This window comes from Phymastichus coffea, unplaced genomic scaffold (assembly GCF_024137745.1).
Source record: "Phymastichus coffea isolate CEN01 unplaced genomic scaffold, Cenicafe_Pcof_1.1 PCOF00060, whole genome shotgun sequence".
In the NCBI taxonomy this organism is placed as follows: domain Eukaryota; kingdom Metazoa; phylum Arthropoda; class Insecta; order Hymenoptera; family Eulophidae; genus Phymastichus; species Phymastichus coffea.
The window spans coordinates 1665380-1689330 of record NW_026706871.1 but is presented as its reverse complement, the minus strand read 5'-3'; the positions used below and the strand labels follow the sequence as shown (position 1 = coordinate 1689330).

At 50.5% G+C, this 23951-nt stretch overlaps 1 protein-coding gene and 1 non-coding gene across 2 annotated transcripts; both read left to right on the top strand.

Moving 5' to 3' along the window:
* The first annotated feature begins 1902 nt into the window (after nt 1-1902).
* On the top strand, nt 1903-22806 carry LOC131666692 (neurofilament heavy polypeptide-like). The gene is made up of 8 exons (XM_058939545.1): nt 1903-2644; nt 17656-17811; nt 18798-20041; nt 20113-20496; nt 20646-21596; nt 21668-21827; nt 21927-22095; nt 22179-22806. Exons 1-8 carry the CDS (start codon nt 2434-2436, stop codon nt 22363-22365), a joined length of 3462 nt encoding a protein of 1153 aa, XP_058795528.1. The 5' UTR covers nt 1903-2433; the 3' UTR covers nt 22366-22806.
* Nucleotides 12763-12904, top strand: LOC131666761 (U4 spliceosomal RNA). Its single transcript, XR_009302130.1, has one exon. It is a non-coding gene; the product is annotated as a U4 spliceosomal RNA (small nuclear RNA).
* Nucleotides 22807-23951: the final 1145 nt, after the last annotated feature.

Here is a 23951-nt window from a genome sequence, read left to right as displayed (position 1 = left end):
AAAAAAAGCGCAGGAAACAAGTTGATGATGCGCTTGTAAGACAAAGTGCGCTGCGCGTTTGTTTGACGTACGACCGATGAGTTTCGCGACTCTCTCTCTCTCTCCCCGTTCTGCGGCTATTTTAGGAACTAGGAGCTTTTTTGAGGAGAGAGATGCTTTCGAAAAGATAATCTTGCCGATCATTAGTTTGGCGACGCGCGCGCAGAGATCTCCGCAAACATAGATAGCATCGTCGAGCAACCGCGTTGCGGCGAATCGCGTTCGCCCCCGGAAACGCGCTTTCTTTCCCTACCACGAAAATTTCAAAGCTCGGCGCGCGCACCATTGAACCGTGATCGCAATCGGAACCGACGCGCAGGCAATAGTTGCGAGACGCATTACGCGGGCGGCGTCTCATTATGCAATGTCATGCATCGCGCGTCGGCATTCCTCGAGACGCTCTCGGAAAACACGAGCGAAGTGTACGGGCAACGGCAACAGTCGTTGGTGCCTCTCTGCGTCATTGAATTAGCATGCCGACGCGCGCGCCCGCTGCCGGGATTAGGCGTCCGATCAGTCGTGACGGCGCTCGCGAAGTTCGCGCGAGTGCTGCAGCGCCGCGAGCCTCGCGTCGACCAACGCGTGAGCGCCGCCTTGGCTGTATCTGCTGCAAGGTGTCGCAAGGCACATCGGTTGCTCGCGACGGGGCTCGCTTTACGAGGTAATGAATCGACGACGCGACGAACTACTCGAGAGCCCGTTATTTCGCGGACAAAGGTCGGGCAAACGGTCGGATCGTTTTGAATTGCTCTCGATTTGCATCGGAATCGAGCACCGACTTCAATCTACGCTGATCCGTCGTGCCAGCGGTTGGTCGATCGACAAGCGGTGCGCGCCGTCGCGCACGCGCGCTCTCCCGACACGGCTGAACGCGGCGCGCAACCAACGCCGATGACTGATGCGCCCTGGCCGCCGCGGAAAGAGGCACACACCTACCACTCGCCCGCGCTTCCTTTGCTTTTCTCGCTGTTCCGCGCTTCTTAATAGCCCACGCTCGTGGCTGCCTGTCGTCCTCGACAGCGAGAGATCCTACTGGAGGCAAGGACAGACATTGGCTTGCCTGCTCTCTCTCTCTCTCTCTCTCTCTCTCTCTCTCTCTCTCTCTCTCTCTCTCTCTCTCGCTCTTTCCTTAGCCGCGAGCACTGGCTATTGATTAGGAGCCTGCCTGCCAACTGGGTCAGCCGCGTGCGCTCGGAAGAAAGCTACGCGTCAAAGCGAACCGGTTAGAACGACGCGAAAAGCACGCGAGCGCGATCGAGCTTTTTTCTTATTTTTTTTCATTGCAGCCGCCGAGGTCGAGCACGCGATTCTGTTTCTCAGCGAGCCCGGCGCTTCCGTCACTCGATGCAAAACTTTCGGGCGACACGATCTGTTTTTCCGCGCGCGCCGGTCGCCGAGGAGCCGTCGAATCTCGGAAAACCCGCGGCAAGTGCTCGTGCGCGAACGGCCGAGTTGCACTCTGGCGCGTTTTCGGTTCGCTTTCCGCTGGCAACCGAAGTTGGCCGCAGTTCCGTTCTTCGCGGCTGTTTGATTTTCCAAGTGGAGAGTAAATCGAGCCGCGAGTACAGCTGGGAAGGGCAATCGAACGGTAGAGCACAAGTAGCTACTTACTTGTGTAGCGTTGGAGGGCTGCAATTGGCCCGAGAGCGCTTTGCGCTTAAGCGTAGGATCGACAAGCGACTAATTACCCGTGAAACAATAGATCTGTCTGCTGCTGCGGAGTGGTGCGACGCGGCCGAATAAGCCAGGGATAGAGGGAGAAAGAAAGCGATGCCTGGCGTCGCCGCCGCGAGGACGAGCGAAGCCGACGACTGCGAGGACGAGGAGGACGAGGAGGAGGAGGAGGAGGAGGAGGAGGAGGAGGAAGACGACGAGGAGGCCGGGCGCGCACCCAGCAAAGTTGCCGAGTGCGAAGAGACGCCGATTGTTATCGCCGATGAAGCAGCTCGTTGCACCTAGCCCAGGCAATCTTCGGCGCTGATCCGGCTGCGTCAAGCTGCCTGTGCCCGCACTGCTAATATCCCTGGACGCAAACTTAAATAGCCAACGCCGAAACTTTGCTCCCACTGTTGAGTTATCAAAAGCCGCAAGTTTTCCAATTGAACAAAGCCGCTCGGCGCTGCAGCTTCCACTGCTGCACTGCACCGAAACGTCAAGAAAGTTCCAAAGCTAAGCCTTGTGATAAATAGAAAATAATAAAGGAAGTAGGTAAAAAGTGCGCGCGTGTTTTGTGATGAGAAAACAGTGTGCGTATACGTGCCTGCAGTGAATGCGCAAGAAAACAGCGGTCTTAAGCTAGCGCAGTGAAAACAGAGCAGACAAATATACATGCAGATAGATAAACAGATAGATAGATAGATATATTTTTTGGTTGCTCATTGCGACAATCGCGAGATGACGAAGAACAAGAAGTGCAAGAGCTGCGATCTGTTCGGCGCCGGCGGCGAGGGCAAAGCCACCGAGGGCAAGGGCGTCTGCCAGCTCGAGGCGCTTCAGCAGCTGGGACAGCCGCTCAACTTGACTGCCAACAGCCACGCCGAGGCACTCGGCGGTCTCTACCTGCAGCAGCTCAAGGACATCATGCTCGCCGCTTATTTGCTCAAAGGTATCGTTGATTAAGTTGAGACCCCAGCGCAGCCGCGATTTCAAGATGACTGTGTTGACGATATTCGCGCCGAGTGCGAGAGCGCAGCTTCGATCGCGCAAAGGCCCTCCTCCCCCCCCGAGCAGTCCGTCGCCCGCGCATTCGCCGGCTTATTGATTTGATAATGGGCGTAATCTGGATTAACATTGACACGCTTCTGCGCGCTTATACGGCGCGACTTGCGCAACAGCGCGTACTACTCTCTCGTTCTGACGTCAATGAATTTCTCCGTTGCGCTGGATGTGTCACGAGAGCGCTCGGACGAAGCTTTGGCTCCCCGGAAGCGTCGTTTAATTGCCCCGGGAATATACAATGTCGCGCGCTAATTGGATTACGTTGCGCAATGAGACCGATAGGCAATTCGCAGGTTTTTCGTGCGCGCGGCTGTGCGCGACATTCAATTTTGCAAAAGCCGTACGCGCTGCCGCCGACGGAGATGCGTCAAACGGCTCGCCAGGTTTGCCGCACGCGGACACGAGCATATCCGCTTCTCGGATTAAACTGATTATTATTGGGGATTTGCCCGTTGAAAAGCGAGAACCCCGAGTCAGCTGGTTAAGCTCGTCCCCCGGAGCTTTTATCGCCTATTTTCGAAATAGCTAACAGCGACTCTGCAAAACACTCGGCCGCTTCGTTTTCGCGGCTCGACGCTAAATGAGAATAACGGGGATTGAGTTGCGTTGCGTTCGTGCGATATGGAATCTAATCGCAGTCGGCCGTCGAGCAGTGCGTCCCGGTTTTAATTGAAAAGCGTGAAATGCGTTCGCACTCGTTGCACTTGTGAACGCTAAGCCCATTTCGCTGTTTCCTTCCTTCCTTCCTTCCTTCCTTCCTTCCTTCCTTCCTTTCTTCATCTCTTGCCTTTTGCATCCAATTACTTTTCCGCTATTAAGTCTCGTCCACTTTATCGGTTTATTCCTTGCCTTCGGTTCGTGTAACTCTGTCGAAAAAGAAAAATAAACGCGAAAATCTAGTATGACACGAACGCTATTTACAACCGAGTTTTGGAATGCCGACGAGCTTGATACTCGCGGATAATCGATAATCTGCCGCAACATTTAACGAAAAAAAATACAATCCATCAGCGAGCGGTCGGGTCGGGATATGCAGCGCTGCGTTTGTAGAAAAATCACTCGTAAAAACTCACGAACGTGGAAGCCGACGAAAAATTAAAAAAAAAAAAACAGTCGAGTTCGGGTGTACGCAGGTATAGCCTTTGAAAAATGGCAGATTTGCGCTCTCGAAAAAAGATGAATGGAGAATCCGTGGCAGCGGAAGGAAGGAGGAAAGGACGGAGCGATGAAGCGTTCGTCGGAGCAATTATATTCGCGCGCTCGCTCTCCAACTTCTTGTCAATTAGACACCGTCGTCGACCGACACTTAATGGTGATGTAGTGTCGGCGCTATAGCCGACACCTTCATCGGCCTTTTGTTCTTTCGGCTTTCCATTTGAAACGAATCGATTTGCTCGGCCGTTCGGATCGCCGATCACGTGGCAAAGATGGCCGCGTCATATGACGAAAGTACATTAGCAACTTGACGACCGTACTCCATCAGTATTTTGTATTTTCGCGAGACGATTCCCGGCAGATAAGTGCGTTGTTTGTATTTTGAAAAGTTGAGAAAATAATGCTTCGTCAAGGCGACGCAAAGCAAGACTAGCGTGTTTTGCGTGAATGTTCGAAATGCTCGACTTGCTATTCTCGAAAACCTCGTCATCTGTCTGTGCTTTCAATGTACCTTCGCCTATCTACGCAGCCATCTTCGCCAGGCGACTGCCAATTTCAATAGCGTCTAGGTTGACTTTGATGCTTGGAGATTAATCGAATGCCTTTTGAATTGCACGCGACCTTGCCACCGAGGTCTAAAACGCGATGTTGGATGTTCGTTAAACGAGGATCGGCGCTTGTCAGGCCGCTAAATCAATAATTGAGTAAGCTAATTGCCGATGAAAATGTAATTAGGCGAAACGAAAAGTTGGCACGAGAGTTGGTCGAGAGGTTTCTCACCGCGGCCGAGCGAAGCGCTAAATAGAGAGTCGGGCCCGCGGCAGATAGGAAGCTCGCTCGTTACGCAACAACGCGAGCGCGGCTGCGGCGATTGTTTTTCTGCCGCGTGGGCGCGCGTCAAAGGATCTTGACACTGGGCAAACCCGTCGGCTGCTGCCAAGGTGTCGTCGACCTTCTCGTCGCCGCGAGGTCGCCTTTATTCCCGAGCGATCGACCCTGTCGTCGAGACGATTCGCCGGCCGGATCCGCTCGCCCGAAAACGCGTTCGCGCGGCAACCTGCGGACAGCAGCAGCGGCCCGCTCGTGAATAACGAAGACCGCTGCGGAGCTTCGTCAAAGCCGTTCGGAGTCGACGATGCGCGCGACGAATCAACGCTCGCGTTAAACGCTAATCGAAATGATTGGCGCATCGCGCCGATTAGCCCGCGTCAATTGGAACGTCGATGGGAGTCTCGTGTCTTGTATTGGCTCTCGAATAGCTGTTTGCGGCGGTGAAGCGGTGGCTCTCGACGCTCGGCTTCTTTCTTTTGCTTCGATTATTCGGGCGACGCTCTCTCTCTCTCTCTCGCTCGCTCGCTCGACTCGACTCGATTGCCTGCTGTATCTTCCAGCTTCTTTCGCCCTCTCTTGCAGTCTATTGAGCTCGGAGATTCGACGCTTTCAATTTTCAGCGACCTAATAATTCAGCTGTAATTTCGCGCTATCCGATTTCGCTGCCCGATAAATCCAGGAATGAGGTCGCTCGTGCGCGCGGCGATTAATTCGCGTGCGAATATGTCGTCGTCGCCACTAAATTATCCGTTTGGAAATTTAATTTTCGAATTCGATGCCGGCGCGCAGAAGCCCGACCGCAACGAGTGGCGCGTCCGATAAGATGAACGTCTAACGTCGTTGACGCTCGCATTTTCGGCCGCCGCTTCGAACGCCTTCGTCCGAGTTGTTTGTTTGCTCGATATTCCAATCGCAGGCTTCATTAATCTAAGCGCTCGGGTGATGAATTGGTGTACCATTGATGGAATAGCCTCGACTTTTACAATGGTGATTAATGGGCTTTTGATAAGCCCCGAAATAGAAATCGTAGTAGAGGCCGGTTTCGAGGATACTGTGAGCAACGCACAGGGACTATCGATTGGCAAGACGCAGCCAAGTCAATGGGTCATATCCGAACGAGCCTCGTGAAGCGTTTGCACGGCGTTTCTCAGGCGATCCGCACTCGAATAGAGCGCGCCGATTACGTAAGTAAGAAGAGTCGAGACTGCGTGTCCTGAAAACATCGGACTTGGCGTTTCTTGCTCGCGTACGCGCGCGGAGGCCTGCAGTTCAGCTCGATACCTCTATATCTCGCGCGCGCGCCGAGAGCAGCACGACCGCGTCTTAAATAATTCTCTCCTGTGCAGCTGCACGCGGGGCCCCGACAAAGTGCGTCGTTAGCGGGACGACTCGGCGTAAACTGCACATTTGCAAACCGGCTGGCTCGCGCCTGACGCTGATTTCTCACTTTTTTCTTCTCGCTTGCGACCCCGACCAAGAAACCATTCGGAAATCGTTTTAGTTTTGCAATTTATCGCCTATCTACCCGCGTCGCCGCCACCGCCGCCGCCTCGCTTGCTTTTACGGCAGCGCCAATTAACCGCGAAAACCCGCCTTCCTACGGCACATTGCCGCCTGTATCAACCTGTACTCTCTGCACCTGGGCGTCTTCGATTGCCCTCGAAGACTCTTCGGAATCTCCATTCGTTGGAGATTTACGTCACTCCACTCGGAGTCGTTCCGCAAGAATGACCGTGATGCCGGGTAAAACGATGCAAGCTACTCGTCGTTGTCGTTGGCCTCATCGATAAACTTTGCGCGGCTGTAATATTGGCCGACTTTTTCGCAACTTTCGATGTACCACGGAAACCAGGGGCCTGTCCGCGCGTCGTGCGCCAAGCACGTGTAGATCGAGTCAGCTCGCGGTGGCCGTAAGCAGAAAGCAATCGTCGTTGGCAAGTACACCAGTCTGTTCGAATGCACGTTCGGAGAGCTCAGAGGACAGGCAACAAAGCCGAGCTTGCGCGCGAATCGCATACTAATATGAAAAAGCTCTCGAGACGCGCGAGCATTATGCATTCTGGTAGTCGTCAATCAAGTCAAACAAAAGATTCGAAGAAACGCAGCGAACGTATGCAACAGCTACTAGCTCGTATAGCTTTGTTTGCCCGGTGGCCAGGGAGCCGAGTGAAAGAGAGCATTTTGCACGTTCGCAGCTTCGAATTGGCATGAAATTTAGCGCGCTCGCGCGATCCTCGGCGGCTTCGTATCTCGCTGTAAGTATGCTGCGAGTGCTGCGTATACCGGCGAATGGATGTATTTCAGTTGGCGGCTGCTGCGTCGATTAACCCGTTATACGGTCCACCGAAAGCTCTCGCGAGCCGCGCGATATATATTGCTCGTAAAACTGTCGGCCGAGTAGGCGCTGCGTTTGATTGTTTCGTCGAATGCGCGGTCGCTTCGCTCGTGGGCTCCGCCGAAACGAGTTCGGGAGCAAGCTGCTGCGCGAGCTCCGCTCGCGAGAGTCGACGCGCCGGCCGCCGGCATTTGCTTCTTGTTGTGTCGGGCATCGAGTCCGCGAATGATTAGGAAAGGAAAAAAACGGGGGGGGGGGGGGAAGAGAACGAGGACTCGGCGGCGTATATGGCCTCGCCTCGATAAGTCTCGCGACGGGCCGCCGCGGCAGCGAATCGCGAATTTTGGGAAAGAAAGCCGCCCTCGACAGACTCGCGCGAAAGCAAATGAACGAATCGCAATCAGGGCTCCGTCGGCCGGTTCCGGGTAGCGCCACGAGACTCCGGAATCTGGCTACTGGGGATGCGCCACTTGCCGCGATCCGGCTGCTGCGCGCGCTAATTGCCGCGATCCTTATCGGACTCGCGAGCCCCCTCGGCATCCTTCGCTCGTTCGTTCGTCCTGGGAACCTCTTTACCGGCATGCCACTTGTTCGCCTCTTGTCTATTTTCGTCCGGAAATAAAGATAAAGAGCGCATGAATTGCAAAGGCGACTACTTTCCAACTATCGCTCCCAACTCTGCGTGGGCTAACTTTAGACTGCTGCGACTTCAAGCATTCGGAAAGTTTGGTGCACAGGCGCCGTTATGAGCAGCGCTACTACTGGCAGCGCATCCCCAACTTCAATCACGACATTATTAACAGCGAACCAAGAGAGTGCTTTTCGCGTTCAACAACTGTTGATTCTCTCTCTTTCTCCCGCTCTAGTGCCAAGCGCACAGCAACAATTATTTGCAAACTTTGATTATCTGTAGAATGGTTACTAAATTGCGTTAGTTTTCGAATTCTCGTTGGTTCGGCTTTCGCGGAAATATATCGGCAAACGTTCGTGTGTATTTCATCCAGCCGAGTTACACTTGTTTCAGTTCTTATCTGCGACTATGAACGTTGCATTCGTGCGATCACGCACGAGGATATTATACCAAGTTTTATGTATCTTTTACAATTACGTTATCAAACTTTCTCGCTGTAGTTTGATTACATTTCGTTTTACTTATGTCGTGCAGAGTTTTAAATCGGACAACTTTTTGCAAAACGCTGTGTTTGGCTTTTATTATTCTTCGAAATTGTGCGCTATATCTCATTGTTTGGCCGAGCGACAAAAGCCGCGATCGATAAATCAAAATCAGCGAGACGCTCGATGAAACGAGACCAATCTCGTTACGCAATAACTCGCTGGCGGCGCGCTTTTACCATGCGCCGACACTTCCGTCTTTTCTTGTTTTTCCTTTTTATTTTGCCCGCCTCCATTATGTTAATTTCTCAATTCCTCGCGGCGCGCAGAGCTTTCGCGAGCGCGCGCGGCTGACGCAAACTGAACCGGAAAAGTGCGACAAGTAGCAAAAGAAAAAAAAAATAAGACCAATTGAAAAGAGACGCGTGGTGAAATATGTGATGCGAACTTCTCGCGCTATATTACACGAGGGTTATCATTTGTTTTACTTCTCGCATGACGTTTTTAGTAGTTTTTCAGAGCGTCGAACAAAGATTGTTATTTATTGCCTCATCTCTCCCTCTCATTCTTGAAAATTCTAAACCCCAAACCACAAATTTTCAACCATGACACACATGATAATCCGACAATTTAATCCTATTATATTTTTACATTTCTCTTTCTTTTGTCTGTTTCAGGTGAGTAACGAGTTAATAATAACACTCCCTTTACGTCGCTTCAAAAATCCAGTGTATCTCGTAAGTAAAAATATTGTGCAACGCTCTTCGCCTGTTTTCTCCGCGGATTGCTATTTGAGTAAAGAAAGAAAACAAAGCGAGTAAAATGATCCATCGACGGAGAGAAAGAGAGAGAGAGAGAGAGAGAGAGAGAGAGAGAGAGAGAGAGAGAGAGAGAGATTGAAAAGTTCTTGCGGTACGGAATTTTAATTCGAGCAATGATTTTTTCTAAAGCTCGCGCGGCGAGAAAGCAGAGCCTCTCTTGGAAAGTTTGTCGAAGAGGTTTTTTTCAAAGTCGAAACCGAATTGATTATAAAATATCCCATAAGAAGAAAGCCATTTTATAAGTTATCAAACTTGAAATTGCGCGTTAAAACGTAAATGTTTCCGTGGAATACGATGAACAAAAAGCGGCAACCTCGGCGTTCGACAACAATAGCGAACTTGTGGAAGGTCAGGTTTAAAAAAAATAAAAAAGGGACAAGTGAAGGATGCGATATATATATATGTATATATATGCAGGCGAACAAGTGGCAAAAGATCCGCAGCGAGCGATCTGCTGCAACGATAGCCCCAATTGAATGTGGAACTCGCCGTTGCTGGCGCTTAGGCATACACACACATACAGACTCAGTGGCAAGATAATGCATATAAAATAGATCGAAAGAGGGGGGGGGGGGGGGGAAGTAGAGAAAGAGAATCTCACTTTGCAGCTGGGTCGTTTTAATTGGAGGGCATGCGCGCTACCAGCTATATATGTATGTCTGCAACGCGCGGAATAGATTACTGGGACACTGGCACTGGAAATTCGCTGAGCGAAAGGTAATCTCTCACGTACAGCGCCGCAGCAGCGCCATTTCACCGGAGAAAGTAGCTTAGCGCGGCGAGCCTCTGACATTAGACTTTCGTGGATGCCTCCCCTTCCCCAACACCCCTAAAGAATTTTACTTTCTTTTTCCAGCTCTCTCTCTCTCTCTCTCTCTCACTCTCTCTCGCGCTCTTTGCTCGCTCTTCCGTTGGACCACCGCGTAATTAGCTGCTTTCGTACGCACCACCGAGTAAACGCGTCGTCGTCCTCGTTGGGGCGAGCTATCCTCGTAAACAAAGCTGCCAAATGCAATTGTTCTTGCGAGACGAGAAGCTTGGTCTACCGTACGTCGGTTGGCGGTCGTGTCTCGCGAAGCAAAAATGTGCCGTGGACAGCCGACCTGATTTAACCTGGTAAACCATCATACACGATCGTTTTGCTAAGCGAAAGATGCCGCACTCTGCCGAAACGCTTCGGTCTCGTATACTTTCAGCCGGGAATTGGTGCGAATCGTTAATTCCAGCGCGCGAGGCGTGCCTCGGCGCATAATATAACGTTGGTTGGCTTTTTCATGCTCACTTTTGATCATTTAGAAAGTTCCCTGGCCTGCGCGCACATTCAATTTCGATTTCCCTTGGATGCGAGTGACGATAAAGCGCGCGAGTTATTGTGTGCATCAGTGCGCCCGCATTCGTGCACTCGCCAAAATATTCATCCGCACAGTTGAAAATTCGAGCTACGCTCAAGTAGAATGTCGCGAAAATTACTATTCTGCGAAAGCGATACGATTGCTAATTCAAGTATAGTCGCGATTGTACAAGGTGGTTACGAGCCGTCAATCTAATTATGCAACGCTAGCGTATAATTATCACGTCGCATTATCGAGCTACGCGGCTAACGATCAGCGACAGAGTGATTCGAAAGGCGCTTTGGGAAGTTTGCGCCAATCGTGTGGATTGAATCTGACATATCTCGTTTGAAAAATCGCATTGAGCCGCGTTGACAGCAAAAGTGCAGTGTGGCTGGGAAAAAGTGGCCAGTCGTAGCCGTAAGCACGCGCGCGTCAAGTAAGAGAAGCATTCCTTCGCGCTCCATCATTCGTCATTGAATTGGTCTCACATGACGAGTGCACTGTCGTCGTTGTAACTTAATCTTCATCCGGCTACTAACCCAGACTAACGATCGCCCACCGTCTTCGCAGGCCTTCGTTGCTCGCTCCGTGTATCTTCGCATGGCCGCAGCGCATTTCACGGGGTGATGCCCGGGGGCAGAAAGCGAACGGACGCCGGGGTGCTAGCAGCCAGCGGGAGAGCGAGAAGTGCGCGTACGCACGTGCGCGCGCGTGTGCATACTAAAAATACCTGTTCTATTCCGAGTCGCGGAGAGCTTGATCGTCGGAAGGTCAAGGCGGCGGCTTCGGCACGGATAATACTCGCGAGCGGGCGCGCGACTCTCGGAACAAGACGCCCGACTCGAGGCCGGAAATTTCACTTGGTTCCGGCGCCGCGTCGCTGCAATCTCCAGCGCTTCCCCGACTTTCAGCCGTGTATTTTTGTATACACACCGGTTGCGTGGCGCGCGGAAGTCAAACGAGGGCAAAAAAGAAAAGGTCGCCTGGAAATATTATTCGGCTTGTCGTAACGGCTGCGTATATCAAGCCAGGCCTGCCCGCCAATTGCAATTGAAACGTAAATCATGACACGTTCAACACGCTCACGTGAAAACTTTGCCATTTTCACCTTCAACCCTTTCCGTTTTTAACGCTTAGTAATCGTTTGACAATTGATGATCGCCTCTCCGTATCGGCTTTTCATTCACATTCATTTCATTTATAACGAGATCAATCTTTGCGGCTAACGTCTTCATTTATGAATTATTGAATGAATGTTAATCTACTTTTAACAACTATTTTTAGAAAGTCTGTCGTTTAGTCACTTTAAAATAACTTCTGGAAATAATTAGAAAAATAATTAACATTCATTCTAATTTAATAATTGCATACAAGTTTTTTTTTATAAAGGGTTCTTTTACCAATTAAAGGATGTATTGTACAATTTTGTACCACATAATCGATTTCCAATTGCCATTTTCAAAAAATGATGAGTCGCCGACATCCAGTATTGTAATTGGTTGATGCTAAAAAAGAACACGAAATTTTGAATTTTCTTATACTTTAAAATATTTTATTATATAAATTCAATTCGTAAATTCAATTTATGAATAATTAACATGAATAATAATTCGCAAAATTGGAAATATACCGTTAACAAATCGTTTTGAGAATATATAAGACGTTATGTTTTGAAATTATCAGTATAAATCATTAATTTTATAACCACCTGTGATACTGAAATAAATATTATCGTGTAAAAATTTCCTTGAAAGAAAAAGAAAATCAATAGAATAAACTAGAGGAGAGTGCGTTTTTATCTTCTGTATGTTGTAAATGAAGAAGTATACGAGCAACGGAAACTAATTATTAGAATATTAAACCCGTTAAATTTGAAGAATATTCACGGGTGTTTTCATAGAAGCAACAAAAAGTACACGGTGTTAAGCATATTTTTTATACTAATATGAGATTGGAGCCATAAATAATCACTATTATTGAATATGTAAAGATTAGTGTTACGTAATAGTATGAAATAGCTTTATCGATCGTAGATTGAATGAATCTTTCGGATAATTTTTCCGATATATCTTGAAAGGAGTAAAAGTTCATCGGTTTTTGTCAAAAAATAGGTGCAAGTTCTATTTTAATTCACCAATGAATAATGATACATGTATTACATTTTAAACAGCATGACTTATTCGTTACCATTAGAATCTCCGAGTTGGCATGTAAAAGGTTGAAATAACCTAATAAATAACAGAAAAACATAAAAGAAAGTACGCGCGAAGGGCGCAAAATAACACTAGCAGGAAAAAAATTTTCAAACGTTTGCGCCAATGAAGCTTTTGCGAGTGACCGCTAGGTGTCGACGCTTTTCCAAAAGCGAACTAGAAAGGCTGAGGGAATAAGACGTAGTACGGTTGCCGTGCTCGGTATCTTTGCGCAGTGGCGATATCGTAACCAATGAGGTTCTACCGAGGTGCGATTATTGCTAGTTGAAAACTTTTACCAATACCCCGCCTTGACGATGTGAAATACCATCGGCTAACGGCAATTTTTGAAAGCCCTTACGAGGGCTAATAAGCAATTGCAAAGATGTGTATTAGCCAGTAGTTGATAGTTGAGTCAGTTAAATAAAACTTAGAATGGGCTCTTGCAATGTTATCTTTTTGTAGTTAGTTATTTATCAAAAATAAATTATCTATTATAAATTGTATTTTACATTGGCTTTGCCTAGGTTAGATTTAAATTCATGGAAAAGATCAACTTTTTATACGAAAACAATTTCTAAAAATAATAATGTTTAACGTTTCATCACATCACATGTTATTTGTTATTTTTTTTACTCATAAATGAATAATAGTAACGTTTATTTGTTCGCATAAATCGACAGCTACTGCTGAAATAGCATGAATGGATTGAAATGTAGGAATGACGCGAAAAAATATCAATGCATCTCGTACAAGTTCAATAACAGTGCAACGATAAGCTTGTCAAACTAGGAGCCGGCCAGAGGCGGATAAAAGAGAAAAGGTGGCGAGAAAGTTGACTGAATGGGCCGCGCGATATGTAAAAGCTGTCCGCGCAGCTCTCGACGAAATCGCGGAAAGCCGTCGTTCAGGTGCTTGAGCGCGCGGACAGGCCGGCGGGGGGTTCGCTTTATTAGCGCGACGCGGCGCGTCGCATCCTTTTCTCCCTTCGTCATCCGGCCGAGACGCGTTGCCGGACGAGTCGCGCATTCCATTAATGCTCGCGAGGCTCGCGCGCTGCACTAGCGCGCCAGCTAGCTATACGCGATTACACGACTGCTATCGCGCACGTTCAGAGTGGCCTTGCATAACGCGTAAATAATTACGCGTCGCTTTGGAGAAAAGTTAGTATCACGTGAGCGCGCGCGAGCTGCCTGACTACCTGCCTGCCTGGCTGCCTCTCAATTAGTGCACTACTCCGTCTGTAAGTATGTACGCTAATGTATAATGTGATCGCGCAACGCCCAGACCCAATCTGTTCTTTAGCTTTCTCCGGTGGTTTCGTTTAGTCTGCGTTCTCGCGACGAGCAACGATCGTTCAAGGTCGTAACTGCAGCAAAGCCGCGCGACGGTCGATAGCAAAGGCGAAAGACGCAGTCGAAGCGAATCGAATGAAAGGACAAAGCGCACGGCCGTAAAGCCACGAGGAACTTGGTGCGGACGATTCTCCGGTTGGCAGTAGCAGCGTTGCTCCCCGACGCACGAGGCAAAGTAGATTGCAGCTGGTACGTAGCACATGTACACGAGAAGCGAGGGGAGGGGGCAAGAGCTGCAAGCTCGTGGTGGTGCGGCTGCCGGAGTATGATAGGTCTCTCTCTCTCTCTCTCTCTCTCTCTCTCTCTCTCTCTCTCGCTCTGGCGGGCTCTGCAAAATACGGAGCAGCACAAAAGCTCGCGGAGATAGTTGGGCGAAAGTTTAATCAATTAATAGCTTTGAAAATAGCGAGGCAAGAGAGCTGCCGCGCTAATGCACGTAGTTGCTTTGTAAGTCGAGCCCTCTCTCTCTCTCTCTCTCTCTCTCTCTCTCTCATCTCTCTCTCTCTTCTCTCTCTCTCTCTCTCTCTCTCTCTCTCATCTCTCTCTCTCTCTCTCTCTCTCTCTCATCTCTCTCTCTCTCTCGGCTGACGTCGCACTATAGGGCTTTGCACTCGCAAGCTGCCCGTTGGCGCTTTTGTCGTCGATTCGCCGTCGCGGCAATCCGCTCGCTAATTGCGAAAGGCAACGCCGATTTGCCCGCTTGCCGAGTTATCTAGCTTGAAAAACATCGTCGCCCGGCCAGACGGATTGCAGAGCAGCCGTCGGCGGCTCGCACGGGAACGGCGTGTGGCCTTGGCCGGTCTCTCTCGGGCCGCATGCCCGCGAGCGCGCGACGAGCCGACGATTCATCGCGCTCGATCGCAGCGATGGCAATCCGTGCGCTTGCACTATGACATTCATTTGCTTCGGAACGATTACCCGAAGGAGCCTTCGCTGAAAATCGGAAAAAGCGCTTCGATGGACAAGCAACAGAGCGAAAGCCCGATTGAAACGTTGCAGCTGTGCATGTCGATCGCGAACACTTGGCTAGGCCTCGGCCAGTGAACGACGAGAGAGAAGAGAGGGGGAGGTGGAAAATAGGCATACACAGCGGCACGAAAAGAAAAGAATGTACACGGCGATAGTTGTTGGAGCGTGATTGGCGTGTGGCGAAAACAATGGGGGAAGGGGGGGAGAGCGAGAGAGAGTTTAGCGAGTCGAGTGAAGATTCATTGACACCGCGCGGCTGGACAGGCAGACTTGTTGGAAATGTGCCGTTACTATGCCGAGGCAGCTTCGAGCACGTGTACACGAGCCGCGCTCGCGGGCTCGGCTCTGTCGAAACTCGAGGGACGCACGATTTCATCGATCGGCCTGTTCCACGCTCGTATCTGGCTCTCGTCGTCACTGCCGCGAAGCCGAGCTCCCGTACGACGGTCGAGCTTTTTCGCGCGAGCGGAAGCAGCCGTGTGATCTTACGCGCGTTGCGTAGCCGCGCTGGGTTGGCTGCCTCGAGCGTCGCGAAACCGCTTGATCCGATCGACGAGTGTCCGCGCGCGGAGCAGGCAGCCAAACGAGGAGGCGAACGCCCGAGAAGGACGCGCAAGCCGATCGACCTTTCTGTGCCCGCCGACAGTTTCTTCACCTCTGCCGGTGCTTCGCGCCATTGGCCACTAGTCTACTTTCGTTGCAGTCGTTGTTCGCTAAGAATCCTCGCGCGGTCGATTCGCAAAAGGAGCAAACCATTCGATTGCCCGGCTCGATACAGTTCACGGGAAATAACGAGCGTAATCGCAGCCTCGAGCATCGGGGCTCTCTTGCCAATGGCTACGCAGCAGAGCATCGAAAAACAACGCACGAGCGAGCTCTGGCAGCGATATTGTGGCGGCTCGTCGAGCGTAGTTTTGCAATGGGGGGCGGGGGGGGGCGCTTCCCGGACGTCACGCGTGCCACTCGAAAGCTCGTTGTTCGCACGGAAGGCCCATCAGACGCCGGCAATATTGTAGACTTTCTCGCGCTCCAGTTGCGGGTGGGCGCGCGCACTGATAATTCAGCTTGCCTTGTCGAGCCGCCGCCGGACCCGTCGACAATCGCGTCTATATCCTGTATCGATCCTCGCTGCGGCAAGGCCAGCCTGCTCTTGATGCACCTTCGCGCTTTGCTCGTCCACGAGCCTGAAATTCGGGCGTGTCGTCGAGAACGCTTTTTCGGCAGGCTCGTCCGTTACTTGTCCGCGCGTGTTTCTCGTCGTCGTCGTCGTCGCGCCTCCTTTTTCGTGCTCATTCGACCCGGGCCTCGTTCCTACTCTAACGGGATTTCGCCGATTGCAAGCTGCAAGAGAGCGAGCGAGCGAGCGAGCGAGTGAAAGGAGGGGGCAAGGAGAGAGGCGTATTACGATACAATGTACGATTATTTCTTTAATGACTCGCCAACCTGCAATCTCGGCGAAATTATGTATGGATGCCATGAAAAATTCATTGATGAGGGCCCTCCGAGGTGTGTTTTAGCTGCGCATCTTCGCCTCCATTACATCATTATACGTATATTGTTTGATACTTTGTATGTTTGCCAGATTGTTTAATTTTCTGTTCATTGATTATCGTGCGTAAAAGATTTGCTATCCTCATCGGCTGGCGTCCAGTCGACACTGGGCCATTTTGCGCTGAATTCTTCAATCGCAGAATCTAATTCACGTGACGCGTTTCTCCTTGCAATTCTTATAAGCGTATTTGAACTAAAGCGTAGTTTCGAGCGTAGTTGCTCTAAATGATATTGGAATCGTCTCGCTTCGAAACGCTTAGCCAGCGAATGCAATGAAATATTATCTTGCATGCGCCGTTTCCGACCTAAGTCGATCAATAAATAAGGCCAAGGTCTCGCTTCTATTGATAGTTTTTGTAAAAAAAAGAAAAAAGTGAATAGAAAACACGACATTGCATGTTGGAATTCGTTGTTCGCCGTCGCTACGGCGACCTGCACCGCTCATAACAATTAGTCACGTATATCGTTCTGTAATTAACCAAATTAGCGATGGTTTCATGACACTAGTCGTAACGTTAATATTCTGCACTGGCACATCACCGTCGTAGAAAGGAGCCTCGTCGTTGCGACGCCGCCGCAGAATAGCAGACGCGATCTCTCGATTCGGCCTTTGCACCAGCCAGCGACAGCGTTCTCGAAGCGCTCGTAGGTGGAGCGCGGACGGCTCTCGAACGGAGTGCGTCCGCGATATTTCGCCAGCCGCGCGGCTCACCGGAGAGGGTTCAACTCGGCGCGCACGCGCGCCGAAGTAACGAGGAGCGCGCGCGAAAGAGAGAAAAAGAAGCGCGTCGCCGTCGCGCGAAACCTCGCGGACATAATGGCGGCGCTGGTGGTGTGTTTCGCTGGGCGCGAACGACGCGCGAAAGAGATTGTACAGCGGCGTGCGAGCGCCGACCGACCTCGCGCGTCGCCGCGAGGAGAAAGTCGCGCGACTGGCTTTCCTCGAAATTTCATTTAGCGGGCTAATCGACGAACGCGTTCGATCGGTCGATCGAGCAAACCGATCGATCGGCGCTTGTGCGCGCGGGGGAAGCCCGGAGAACTGCCGCGGACCGGCCGGTGGGTTGATCAGGCTACCGAAGCGTGGCCTTTCCGTCGAGTGAAAACTTGCCGAGTGCTTGCGCAAAGCGATATCCCATCAGCGTTCGCGATGCATGAGTATCGACCGCGAAGACCACGGCGATGATCACTGCAAAGATCGGAACGAAGCTGACGTGTTGTGGTCGTTTTGGCGTGTTTCAGGATACTATCAGCCGGCGGGTCCGCTGATACAGCATCCGCCGCCACTGCCGCCGGTAAAGGGACCGCCGCCCGAGTCGACGCCCACGCCCCCGCAGAACTCCGAGGGCTCGGACGACCTCGTCGCGACCTCCACTACCTCAGGCACCAGCAGCACAGGTGAGCATACCAACCTAACGTCACCTTCGCTCTCTCTCTCTCTCTCTCTCTCTCTCTCTCTCTCTCTCTCTCTCTCTCTCGCGCGCGCGCGCGCGCGCGCTCTCTGTCTCTGATAAGTGGGCGTGAAATCAATCGACAGGTTGCACTATTTGCATTGGACTGCACGCTATTGTGGTGTTCGAGCGAGATCGATTCAGCTTTGTTGTTTCGAGCCTCGCAAATGGATGCACGTGTATGCGTATTATTCGCGAAGAACGGTGAAAGGAGTAACCCGCTTGCAACGGCATTAACCCACATGAAAACTCAATCTGCGTCTATCGCGCTCAATAATTACGAGATATCGGGCCTGAAATTTTTCTTAACGAGAGCACTCCCACGTGACGAATGCGTAATACGACAGCGCGTGGAGCCGTCAGACTATGAATTTGTGCTGCATGGAAAGAGCCGGCGACTGGAAACGCAGCTATTAGAGAGGCATACCGTGAACTTGGTTTTTTCACTGCACAAGTTGGGCCGCGAGCGAGAGGAAATGGCATCGAGGGCTGCGAAATAGGACGCTCGACGACGGACAGCGACGCTGCGAGTGACGCGTCTAATTTCTGCGCTCGCGCGCGCCGAAATGAAGTGCGATCCCCGCTGAAATTCGCACGGAGGGTATCGAGCGGAGAGACAATGAGCGCTTACCGCACTCGAGACACAATAAAAGTGCCGTTTTTCAGCGCTCCACTTCCTTTCCTTTTTAATGCGTCGCCAGGCTCGTAAAGTGTCGGAGAGAGTTTTTGTCAAGTTCGACCGGTTCGGCATCGCATTGTAAACGTAGCACGATAGTTAGATCGATGTAGGTTAGCGCGGTCACTCGCTCCGTTAGCTTAGCATACAGGACTGACGATAGAGCGGCGCGCCAAATGCCAATAATCGCAGTCGCGCCGTGCGGCAAAAAGTGTGCCGACCGACTGGCTCTCAATGGCGAAATGCGTCTGTTGCAGGTGGCGGCTTCTACCGCGCGTACTGCCCGCAGTACTACGCGACGCCGCCGCAGTACCAAGATCTCTGCTACCCGCCGGCGTACGCGCACTCGCACCAGCATCCACCGCCTTACTACCACAAGTATGCGGCGCCGCCGTACCGCCGCCAGTACTACCCATACCCGGAGGCCGGGGGTCCGGGCGGCCCGGCCGGCAGCGGCGCCTCGCCCGGTGTGGTCGAGTACCAACAGCCGCCCCCCGGCGAGTACCTGCCCGCCTACTACGGCGGCTACCCGCCGCCGCCTGCGCCGCCGCCACCGCCGCCCAATCCCGCCTACATGCACGCTCAGCCGACAACGCGAGGTGGCTTCGTGGACCATGGCTACCAGAGCTGCCCGTGCCCAATGCAGACGTGTCCAAAAAACGGGGATACTGGGCCCCTTATTGGTAATGGTAAGGGAGCGCCAGTAGCGACGGGGCCCGGTCTGTCATTGCCACCCAGCGCCTTGGTGGGGCCGCCCTCGCCCGCTAGGGGTCTAGCCGGCCTAGCGCCCCCCCACGGAGCCAACGCCTGGGACACGGATCGCGTCCAACTCAACCCGGCTCATCGCAGCCAGCACAAGCAGCAGCAGCAGCCGCAGCAGCAGCCCCAGGCCGCGGCGCCGCCGCCACAACCCCCCGCTGCACCCTCCTCGTCCGCGCAGCAGCAAGCCAAGACGGTGCAGCAACAGCAGCAGCCGCAGCCGCAGCAGCAACAGCAGCAGCAGCAGCAGCAGCAACAGCAGCAGCAGCAACAGCAGCAGCAGCCGCCGCCGCCGCCGCCGCTGCAGCAGCAGTCGGCCGAGCAGCGCGACTGCCAGGTGAAGATCGAGCAGAGCGCCTCGCCGCCCGGGCCGGCCGCCGGCGCCGACGGCGCGGCCCTGCTCGCCGGCCGCCTCAAGCTCGAGGCCGGCGACTCGGTCAAGTGCGAGTCGTGCGCGCTCGGCGAGGGCCTGGTCGGCCCCGAAGACGCCAGCACCGCGGCCGGCCTGGCCGAGCCTGCGGCCGGCGCGCAGCCCGGCGCCGAGCGCCAGCCGCAGCCGGCCGCCGTCTGCCGCGTGAAGCGCGAGTCGGGCCTCAAGTGCGAGCAGCTCATCAAGTGCGAGCAGTTCGCCGGCCTCGAAGGCGCCGTCGAGCCTGTCGCCGCCGAGAGGAAGCGCGCGCACCATCGCCACTCCCTGCCGGTCTGCCCCATCAGGACGGCCACGGGCAGGTTCAAGAAAGTCGTGAGTCATCACTCTCCCGCACCCGCAGCTCGCGCCGCCTGGCCGACCGCACTAATCCTGCCCTCTTTCAGAGAGCGCAGAAGCCCCACTACGAGGCAGCGGCCGAGCAAGTGGCGGAGAAGGAGCCCGCCGACGAGCTGGCCGACCCGCGGAAGGCGGACGACGCCAAGCTCGTGGCGAACGGCGCGGACGCGGCGGACGGGGCGTTCTGTCCGGCTACGATCGATGACGGCTCCGTCGCCGTCGCCGTCGCCGTCGCCGCGGCGCTCACGGGCAAGCGCAAGTTATCGCTCGACTGCCGCGGCGACGCTGCTGCTCCCCCCGGCGTCAACAAGCCCAAGAAAGCCAACAAAAGGGCCTTGTCGTCGGGCTCGCCGAGGGAGCTTGCCGACAGCTCCGCTGCTCCGCCCGCGACCAACGGCCTCGATCAGAGCTCCAACGACGCCATCTACGATGTAAGTTTTTTCAAAGATCACGTCAATCTCGTCGAACGAACGTGCGACCACTTGATTGGTGGTTGCCATCCCGATCGCGTCACAATTCCTCGGTGACTCCTGACCAGCTGGATTTCCATCGAACAAACCTCACTCGTCGTTTCTTTCAGGCAAAAGCAGCGTCGAATGTGAAAAAGAAGCCGGCGAAAAAGGAAAATCAAAAGAGGAAGTCAGACGCGGCCCATCCCAATGAGCCTCTTCCAAAAAAGTCAAAAAGTGCCCCCGTTAAAGTAATGGCCACCGAAAATTCGATTATGGAAACGATAAACCACGTAGTCCAGGAGAGCCTATGGATGACGACGACGAAGGCGTCGAAAAGTAAAAACACCAAATCCAATAATAAAGATGAGAATAACGAGAAGAAAAGAAAGTCGCAGACAACGTTGAAAAGGGCCCCGAAAAATAAATTATCCGTGATCAAAAACGAATTTACAAGTAGTCCAGTAAAGGTAGCTAATAAAGTAGATGCTAAATTGAAAAAGGTACAAAACGGTAAAAGGAAAAACAAAGTTAAGGCGAAATTACTCGAGGCAAAATCCAAAGTTGCGGAAGGCAAAAACGTAAATAACAAGCTTCCAGACGTAAAGAACAATAAGATTATCGAGAATAAAAACAGCAAAGCCGTAGAATCGAAAAATAATAACGTTCTGGAAACGAAAAACAATAAGATTTTAGAAACGAAAAGCCTTAACAAAATTGTCGAAACGAAAAACAGTAAAAATAGAGCGCAGGATTTGAAAGAAATTAAAGAAGTGAAGGACGCGAAGGGGATCAATGAAGCGAAGAACAACAACGTCAGCGTACTCGTTGTCAAGAATTGTAAGGAAAAAAAGCCAAAGGACACTGTAAAAAATGGTAAACTACTAGAGTCGTCGAAAGGCAAGAAGAGGGGCAAAGGCGGTAAGAAGATGGCCGGGAAGAACGAATTTTCGCTTAAGGCTAAGGATCATGAACTAGTCAGTAAGAGCATAATGGTGCCTAGAAAGCCTTTTCTAAAGCCTAAATGGTGTAACGGCTGGAGTTGGGAAGGCGAACCGTTCGAAGCAAAAGTTTACCTTACCGTGAGTAATCTTCATTAATATTTTAATTGGATATCTTTGACGTGTTACTTGATACTTTGTTCGAATTCCAGAACGAAGAGTCGGCAATCCGCAAATGTTATCCTTGCATGAGGCACACGAGCGGCGATATGCTACGACCATTGGACTGCGTGCTGCTGCGTAGTGGCCAGAAAAAGGCAGACTTGCCGTTTGTAGCGAAAATCGCTGCGCTTTGGGAGAATCCAGATGATGGTGCGTACGCATTTCCCAGGCATTCCTCGTACTAACGCGCATGCATCCCTTCGATACCCGAATTTCCCAATTCAACTAACGATCGCGCTAACTGTTTAGGCGAAATGATGTTCTCCTTGCTATGGTACTACAGACCAGAGCATACCGAGCAAGGCCGTACGGAGTACGACACAGACGACGAGGTATTCGCCTCCCGTCACCGAGATGCCAATAGCGTAGCTACCATCGAGGACAAATGCTACATTCTCACGTTCAATGAGTACTGCAGGTCAGATGCTGTTCAATTTCGGTTTAGTTTTTATAGCTACCATTGCTTGAATATCATAACAATGTTTTATTCAAATATTTTAGGTATCGCAAGAATATCCGTAGGATAGAGGAGAACCTCGAAAGCCCGAATCTAATTGTTCCTCCCGGAGATCAACAATATCCTCGCGAATCTCGACAACCTCCTATACCGGTGCCCCCGGACATGGTGTTGTTCTGCCGGCGAGTCTATGATTACCGCGGCAAGAAGCTCGTCAAGAATCCGGGATGACTTGACTAAGCTTGTGTAGGATAAAAACACTTAAATTTAAGGAACGTTTATAGGCTGCTTCTCGAAAAAAGACGAAGAACGATGCGTGTTTTTTTTCTTGCGAGAGACCCGGCTGCGAAAATTATTATTTCAACACGCCGTGTGGAAAGTACGACTTTGCTGCACGCTCGGCGAAAAATGTGTGCTCAAATTCGTACTTTCCGCACTTTGTTTTGAAGAAAAACTACATCTAACGTGTTCGAGAAAGTGATTCTCACCTCGTGTACCTTTTCTCACGCGAGACGACAGTTTACTTTCCCGCACTAGTTAGGTAATGTACTATACTGCGAAACAATACGTATTCAATCGTATTCAATGTCGAAAGTGTTGCTAAATTAAAAGTGAAGATTAAAGACAGCACCCTCAGTGGATTTGACAATTTTATAAAAGAAAAAACGAAAATGTTTAAAAAAATCATAAGAAAATAATATTTTTTGCGAATAGCATTAAGCGAAAGAAGATCGGTGATTGAATTAATAGATGATGGAGGAATATTTTTCAAATAGTGATTATAGCGTAGAATGTCGGAACTTACGATGGAGATTTAACTAAAAATACGCCAGGGGCATTGACCATTTTAGCGACGAGGCATGTCTTGATGTAAAAATAGACAAAAAAACGTGCGGGAAAATTAAAGGAAACAGTTATGTAGCGGTTGCAATGTGTAAGATGCATTTTTCAAATCCCAATGAGCACAAGCAACGGCAATTAATTTACTTTCCTTTTTTCTAGTATTTTTTCTTAGACTTTTTATGCTGAAGTTTTGATTTTTAAGAAGAGAGAATTATATAAAATAGACTATGATATCATACTTTTACTTTACATGTTGAAATTGCATCTTTTTTCCTTTTTAGCAATTTGCTTGAGAAATTTTTATTTTTATCAATTTTTAATCTTAATCAGGTTGATATTTGCCGCAAAAGTTATTATTCGGCAATTAAAAAATATTTTTCTAATATAGAATTATAATTTTTATGGCTTGATTTTATTTTTAATTGTTTTGTTCGCTTAGTCTTAAATTTCGGTGATATTTATTAGACGACGTAAACTTTGATACTAAGACTCGAATTCAATTTTTTAATTTATGAGCGATCATAATTTTTCCAGCATGGGTTATTTCACAAAAAAAAACGTAAGCTTCTGTTTATTTTTTTTTGTCCAGCTAATTTTTTGTCAAATCTTTTAAGAGAAACAAATCATGAGATTTTGGTTTTAGCACAAAAGAATGATTCTCTCTTCTGAAGGTCTCTAAAACAATAGACAATTATAGTGCTTTTGAAGCGCAAATTTATCTAACAAATTAAAGCGATTGTAAAAATGTTTTGCTAATAATATTGCTGATAGGTAAATGAGTGAATAGTGAAGTGGTGATCATGAAATATGACACCTTAGAATGATGATGATGATAAAAAGCGAATAATTTGTTTTCATTCAAAATATACACGATTGTTATTATCTATTCTTGGTGGCTTGCGCATAATTAAAAATTAAAAGATGTTTAAATATGAATTCACGATTTTTATAAATCAGCTCAGTATACAATATAT

Coding starts and splice junctions, on each gene's coding strand:
- LOC131666692 (XM_058939545.1), top strand. CDS start 2,434: ATGACGAAGAACAAGAAGTGCAAGAGCTGCGATCTGTTCGGCGCCGGC. Junction 2,645..17,655: donor CGCCGCTTATTTGCTCAAAG/GTATCGTTGATT, acceptor GGCGTGTTTCAG/GATACTATCAGCCGGCGGGT. Junction 21,828..21,926: donor TTGGGAGAATCCAGATGATG/GTGCGTACGCAT, acceptor CTAACTGTTTAG/GCGAAATGATGTTCTCCTTG.